We start from the raw sequence: 8,017 nt of genomic DNA, 5'->3' as shown, positions 1-8,017 counted from the left end.
AACTTTTTTGGGGATAGGGGAACTTCGTCTGCCTTCAACATGAGCTCTGGTGCTCGTCAGGTACATATAACGTTTATTTCAATACATATCTAAAGTTTCATGTCGTTAGATTTCAATACGCATATGCCTATAATATTTCATTATGTCATTAGTTTTTAGGGACTCTATATGTACTGTTTGTTGGCCTCTAAATTTGGTTAATGTCCTTCACTTTATTGCTAGTCTATGTGTCATTCAACCATGTTACTTTGATTGCCTTAGATTAGGTGCATTGCATATAATTTATTTCATTATATTTTGTTTATCAATACTAACATTTCGGTTCTCTTGTAGGATGCTGGAGATGATCAACGTAGAGGAGCTGATGGAGGCATGGATGGAGGGGCAGATCGAAACAATGAAGAGGATGATGCTCTGAATCTTGACAAGAAGTAGCTTCATGTGTTGAATTTGTTTCACGTACTTGTTGTTTTAAACGAAATTCTTTGTATATGTTCACCTACTTGTTAAATTTGTTTCACTTATAACTTATGTTAAATTTGTTTCACCTACTTTGTATATATATTTTTTATGTGTATTATGTCTTTTATACAAGGTTATATAAATTGTATAACGAGAAAATTTTTCTCGATATTTATATTTCAAACAAAATTATTATTTTTTTTTTAAATTTTGCGACGGATTAGCGACAAATATTATCTGTCTCAAAAACTGAATCAGCTGGTGTTTTGTGACGGAATGTAATCCATCGCTAAATTGGCAAAGGAATTTAGAGACGGATACATATTCATCGTTAAATGTTCACGACAGATTAACGATGAATATGTATCTGTCGCAAAACCAAATCAATGCTTATTTAGCGACAAACTCATGATGGATCATGGCATCCACTAATCCATCACAAATTAGCGATAGAAGTAGCGACAAATCAGTTCTGTCGCTAATTAGCGACAAAAAATTATGATCGACGCTATCCATCGCTAAGCCATCGCCAATCCGTCGCTAAATGGATTAGCGTCGGATAGCGTCCGTCCCTAATCCGCATAATTCTTGTAGTGTACGTTCCTAAATATGTTCATGCTAAATCATTGAAAAGATAAAAAATAAATAAAGCATAATGCAAAAGCGTACCCGAATCTATCATTGTACCAGTAAATCTTGATAGAGTTAGATCTTCCAAAACCTATATAGGTGATATTTTCTTCTTTTCTAAACCTAATGAGAGAGAGGCAATTTCTTTCTTAATGGAGAGGAAAAAGTGAACAACCACTATATATGGTTTTAGGGACCATAACCTTTGTAACCATCCTATAGTCTTCTTTTCAATTTAGTCCATTATAAAATAAAAAATTAACATATGAAGGCACATAAGGTATCTATGAATTCTTATAATCACACTTTATAATATGTTGTATGACCGAACTGTATAAGATCACTTTAAATAGTTTGTAATGAGTGATTAATTACATATGTAGGCCCACATAAAATAACAATTATATCTTTTTTTATGAAACCCTTCTCTTTGAAGTGCTTCAACTAGATGGATAATGAATTATAGGTCAAGTTTATGGAGATCATCATTGAATCTTGGTTGCCATTTAATGGACTGAACTTAGAAACATGTAGCTAATTTTCATGATCAGACTTATCTATTGGATTAGGATGATACAAGAAAGAGGTTGCTGCTTACCAATTGTTCGTAGATATGTCTTATCAAATAACTTAAGTTTTAACAAGTGGTTTCACAATATTATCACATTTATCATATTTTTTCACTTGATTTTTCCATGCTACACAAAAAGAGAAAAATTTTCATATAGAGTTCTCACACAAACTTCTCTTATGTAAAATTTTCTTTTCCTATGGGATTGTTTCTCACTTTCAAACGTGCCCATTGAAAATTCTTTTTCCTGTGAAAATTTTATGTTATTCAGACGGCTAATTAAAATGACAAATCCATGTGAAGTGTAAATCCGTCGGTCTCCTGCCTCTAATGTCAAACCTCATGGCCCACCACCAATAATTGAGGAAGAAAGGAGAAGGTAACCAAGTGGGGATAATGTCAATGATACCACAGAAAAGAAAAACTGAGCTATTTTTCCTTCATGCCTGTTTCTACGCTTTGCTTAAGTTCAAGCTTTATTCTCTGCTATATCTTATCTGTATTTACTCTTCACTCCTGAACAAGGAGGACTTAAGATCAATGGCAGAACCCCTCATTTCATTGCTGTTGGCAAAAGTGGACGCCCTTGTTGCTGCAGAGGTCGGGCTCATCTACAACGTAAAGAGGGACTTAGAGAATCTCAGGAGCGAGCTTCGAGCCATTCGATCAGCCGTCAAAATTGCAGATGGCATGCCACATTTCATGGCTAGTTGTGAGAAAGATTGGATTCAAAATCTCAAAGATGTTGCTTATGATGCTGAGGACGTTATTGATGAATACCAAGTTAACATTGAGCTCAGTAGGCAGAGGAGGTCCAGCGACAGGAACAGGGTAAACAGCACCCTGACCAATTGCTTTTCTTGCTTTCATGAATATGTGTTCTCGTCACCAACTTGGTAGTGAAATCAAGAGTATTAATGAAAGACTTGCTCAGATATCCAAGGAAAGACAAAACTATCGGCTTGACGAATCTTCAACGTTAAAGAAAGAAAGCAGCAGTCATTCCATGAAAGGAACAGGTGGTACCCATAGAGAGACTAGTCCTGACATGGTCGAGAGATACATCATAGGCAGAGAAGCTGATAACGAAGCACTAATAAATAGCCTGTTGCTCGAGGATTCTGCTGTTGGTGGAAGGAGAGAGAGTGTTTCCATTGTTTCTGTTGTGGGAATCGGGGGCATTGGAAAGACAACTCTTGCTAGGATGGCCTTCAATGATGATCGAGTGAAGGAGCATTTCGAGGGATCCATGTGGTGGGTGTGCGCATCGGAGAGACCAGAAGGCAGGGAGCTAGCAAGAAAGATACTGGAGGTGATCACAAAGGAATCTATCCCTAGCTTGCAATTGAGTGTTCTGTGTGAGAAGCTTGTAACAAATCTTTCCAAGAAGTTCTTGATAGTGCTAGATGATGTATGGGATCTAGATTGGTGGGGGCAGTTAGAGGCTCCTCTTGCCAAGGGTGCAAGTGGGAGCAGAATCTTGATCACCACTAGGAAAAAAGAGGTCTCAGATGAGATCAAGGCCTCTTACGTGCACGAGCCAAGAAGTCTTGCTTTGGAACAAAGTTGGCCTCTGTTCTTAAGCAAGGCACTCAAAGAAGGTGAGACCAAAGGTGCACTAGAAGGGGTGAGTGATATTGCAGAGAACATAGTTAGGAAATGTGGAGGTTTGCCGCTAGTTATCCAAGCGGTAGGCGGAATCATGTATTTCAAGGAGAGAACACGCGAGACATGGGAATCCATTTTAGACAGCAAAATTTGGGACTGGAAATCGTCTGCATCATCTTCAGATGGCATTCTACCTGGACTCATACTAAGCTATGATGATCTAAACCCTGTTCTAAAACGTTGTTTCGTTTATTGTTGCGTGTTTCCGAAAGACTATGAAATCAGAAAAGAGGAGCTGGTGCAACACTGGATGGCACAAGGGTTTGTTGCAGACAGGGGCGATCAAGATATGGAAGTCATTGCAGAGGAGTATTTCTATGACTTGGTTGGTCGGTGCTTGATCGAACGAAGGGGATACAGCGAGGTATTTGGCATGCATGGTGTCATTCATGACCTTGCTTCACACATTGGCAGAAGAGAATATAGTCTTAGTCTTGATCACATCCATCAACACACCCGCCATCTATCACTCACAAACAAACTGAATCAGTGTTCACTGCATCATTCCAGATTACAATCACCTGAAGCATTACGTACATTGCTTTGCCAACTGGATTATTTAAAAGGCTTTGCGCTCGACAATTTTAAGAGGTTAAGAGTGCTAGATCTGCGCGGAAGCGACATCAAGGTGTTGCCAGAGTCCATCTGTGAGCTTGCCATCTTGAAGTGTCTCAATCTCAGTGAAACAACCATAAAAGAACTGCCTAGTTCTATTGGTAAGCTCTATAGCTTGAAGACCCTAAAGCTGGATTATAGTAAGATTAAAAGGTTGCCTAAGGAAATCGGTCTACTGTTCAACCTGAGGCATCTAGAGCTGCGCGGCACCTCCCACTTGGAGTTCATGGCCGAAGGCTTAGGCAAACTTAGTGGCTTACGCACCTTGCACAGATTCATCGTATCCGACCGCAATGAAGATCGAGAACGCGGGTGCAAGATTAGGGAGTTGAAGAATCTGAATAGACTAAGAGGGCAGCTGATCATCGAGCACATGGAGAGAGTGATGGATGAGGTTGATGCGCGAGAAGCTCGACTTCACGAAAAGAACATCATCAATCTCAAGCTGAAGTATAACCGTCATATGGATGTTATTGAGAAAGAAAAGGTGGAGGGTGTGGCTGCAGAGTTGCGACCTCCACCCCATCTTGAAAGGTTGGAGGTGAATGGTTACATGGGGAGGATGTTCCCACCCGGTTGGTTTGTGAACACTAGCACTAGTCTGAGAGCACTGCGACTTGAACACTGCACATACTTGGAAACCTTGCCAGCATTTCCTATGATGTTAACCGACTTGGATCTATCATATTGCAGTGCATTGAGTGCAATACCACAAACTGCAACGGCATTGAAATCATTGAGCATCTCATTCTGCCCTGAATTAAGCCGAGTTCCCTTCTTCCCAGCACTTAAGACCATACAGATGGTGTCCTTGAGTGGTTGGGAAGGATGGTCAATCGGGAGGTTAGCATCAGGGGAAGTAGTTACCTCCATGCCCTGTCTGCGGGAACTAATAATACTAGAATGCCGAAACTTGAAATCATTATCCCCTCGCATGTCACCATCACTTGAGTACCTGTGGATGAAGAGATGCTCGCAGCTTCATGTCCTCTGGGATCAAGAGGAAGAGCACGGTACTCTCTCACTAGACGCAACCGTCCAACTCCCCAGATTAAAAATCCTGAAGTTACAGGAACTGCAGGTGCTGACTGTCTTGACGCAAGCAGCCACCAACCTCCCAAACCTTGAAGAATTGAGAGTTGAACATTGTTCAGAACTCAACTTGCTACCAGATGGGCTGCTGCAAGACCTACCTCAATTGACAACATTGGAGTTGCTGGAGCTGAAGCAGCTTACGTCCTTAACACAAGGAACTGTCAACCTCCCCAAACTGGAGAGATTGCGGATTGGTGGTTGTTCTAAACTCACCTCACAACAACTACATGGGCTGCTGCAAAACCTTACCAAACTAAACGATTTGTGGTTAGGAAGGCTTGAAGAATTAGAGTTGAATGTCTTGACGCATGTCAACCTCCATAAACTTGAAGAATTGAGAATTGAATACTGTCCCAAACTCACCTCGCTACCGGACGGGCTGCTGCATGGCCTATCTCAATTGACAATGTTGGAATTATTGGAGTTGGAGCAGCTCACTTCCTTAACGCAAGGAACTGTCAGCCTCCCCAAACTGGAGAGCTTGCGGATTGCCGGTTGTCCCAAACTCACCTCGCTACAGGACGGGCTGCTGCATGGCCTATCTCAATTGACAATGTTGGAATTATTGGAGTTGGAGCAGCTCATTTCCTTAACGCGAGGAACTGTCAGCCTCCCCAAACTGGAGAGCTTGCGGATTGCCGGTTGTCCCAAACTCACCTCGCAACAACTGGGTTGGTTGCTACAAGACCTTACTCAGCTGACAAGTTTGCGCTTAGGATGGCTGTTGGAACTGAGATCCTTGCCCCATCAAATTGCCAACCTACCAAAGCTTGAAAAATTGGAGATTGAACACTGCCCCAACCTCGCCTCACTGCCGGATGGGTTGGCACGTCTTGGAAGTGGGCTAGAAATAAGCAACTGCCCTTCTCTAGCAATATGAAGAGTCTCATGAGGTAGGCAAACATCCACAAACACACACATGCCAGCCTCTTGCTTAATAGTGTGCAATATCACAGGTTTACACAATGTTGTCAAATCAAACTTCACCAATTTTCTTGAAAATTGCTTGAATCGTTTCCTTTTTAATTTTAATGTTTATGGTAATTATGATATTTATTGGTTATTATATTGTTTAAGTATTAAATGCATATTTTAGAATTTGTTTGGACCCTATAAGGCATCATTTTATTTTTATTTTTTATGATTTGCTTAATTTGTTTAAAAACTTAAAAACTTTAAAAAGGCTGATTGAAAATTATTCGATTCAGTTCAGACCCATTCTCTAAATCATGTTAAAAATTAATTCGGTTCAGAAACCAGTTCTGACAACATTGGGTTTTCATTAGAGATATCCAATTAATCCAAATCTATTCTGTTAAATCTGTGTAGTGCATAAGCCCTTTCCACTAAGTCAGTCAAATATCCGGGCATGCCTACATTTTGACTCCAACTGGATCCAATAAGACTTCATTTAGGCATGATAACATAGTTCCAATTTGCTATTCGAGTCCAATTCATAGGATCTGAGTAGTATATGGACCGAGGTATGGTCTATGAAATTTCATCACACTCAGTTTTAACCTGAGTTCTGATTATGATTCACTATTTTTCATCTCCACAAGAAATGAAAATGATAATGGGGGGCAAGTGCCCCCAATAAAAGTCTATACTGTCACATTTTTCTGTATGGTGGCCGGTATACAGTACTACTGATATATACATTTATTGGTGAGTTTCGTTTTTGCTAGTATTAAAGGTGTTATACTTTCAGATTTTGCTGCCTGTTATGTACAATTCATTAGCAGTGGATTAGGTTTTTCCGGTAATAGCTAGAATCATTACCATTGGCTGTGTCTACCGATAAAGGACTTTAATTTTTTTAAATAAAAAATTAATGTACATTTCCTAGAACTATAGATGTTTCAGCTTCTAAATTCTCTCTCACCATAGGCTCACCTGCTTCATAACATGCTGCAGGTTCTAAATTCAAGTGCACAAATGCATCTTTTAAGGATACACAGACGGTTTCAAAAAATTCAGGTCATGGGCATTGTCAGGTTCAATTGAGCCCTACAATTTTAAGGAATCAAATTACCTACCACTATAGGTGGTAACCCTAAATTTCATTGAAAACACCTGAATATCATAGTCTCTTAGTGCACACTCATAGAGTAAAAAACCAAGAATCACCTTGTTGATGCTTCAATTAAGGAAGATATTGCTGCAGTTGAGGTATTTGTGAGACAAAAACAATTGGTTGTCAGAAATAACATAGCTCATGAGTGACGTACCAACAATAAAGCAAATAAAAACACTTGACAGTAACATGCAGAAAAATGCATATGACATAATGTATGATGTGATGTTTTTTATTTGACCTTTTTTTGGCCAAGTTAATCAAGAAGCACGTGCTTAAGATAAACTTTTTAACTATGACAATTCTCTTAAAAGATCAGATTTTGAGTAAATATTGCAAAATATATTTGATCTTAGCTTGCATGAAGTCAATATTGGAATTTTTGTCTAAAAGAGTTATTTGGCATGATGCATTGCCAAGTGTGTTTTGTTGCACGCACGTCCTTACCTTTTCCAATGTTATCTTTATTAGAGATAATAGGATCCTTCAGTAAATCACTACTTGGTTTGTAGTGTCCTTTAGCAAATCGCTACTCGGTCTGCGATGTCCTTAAGCAAATCACTACGCGGTTTGTGGTGTCCTTAAGCAAATTGCTATGCGCTTTTTGAGGTGTGTGTCAGCAAATGTTGTTATGGTATGGATTCAGTTTTCAAAAAATATAGAGCCACCATAGGCAACTGCACTATGCAAGATTATCGTGTTCTGGGTTGTTTCTTGTTTTCTCTAGATGAAGATATCGTCTATCTCGATCAATTGTTATTTTTGTTGTTGCTAATTTTCTATATACCGTGTAACCAACACTGAGTAAAAATAATCTAAGATAGAGTGATCGTTTTTTCCGTGAATGTAGGCTGGACAACCGAACCACGTTAACCTGTGCTCTTTATGTGTATGGCTAC

General features: G+C 39.5%; 1 protein-coding gene across 1 annotated transcript; it reads left to right on the top strand.

Annotated features, from left to right (window-relative positions):
• The first annotated feature begins 2,203 nt into the window (after nucleotides 1-2,203).
• LOC149838296 (putative disease resistance protein RGA3) lies at nucleotides 2,204-5,921 on the top strand. The gene is made up of 2 exons (XM_090008218.1): nucleotides 2,204-2,494; nucleotides 2,598-5,921. The coding sequence occupies exons 1-2, from the start codon at nucleotides 2,204-2,206 to the stop codon at nucleotides 5,919-5,921; spliced, it is 3,615 nt and encodes a 1,204-aa protein (XP_089864344.1).
• The last annotated feature ends 2,096 nt before the right edge of the window (nucleotides 5,922-8,017 follow it).

This window comes from Nuphar pumila, chromosome 5 (genome assembly GCF_984573655.1).
Source record: "Nuphar pumila chromosome 5, dmNupPumi1.hap1.1, whole genome shotgun sequence".
Classification (NCBI taxonomy): Eukaryota; Viridiplantae; Streptophyta; class Magnoliopsida; order Nymphaeales; family Nymphaeaceae; genus Nuphar; species Nuphar pumila.
Note: the sequence above shows the minus strand (reverse complement) of the source record. Positions and strands in the feature narration are given on the sequence as shown.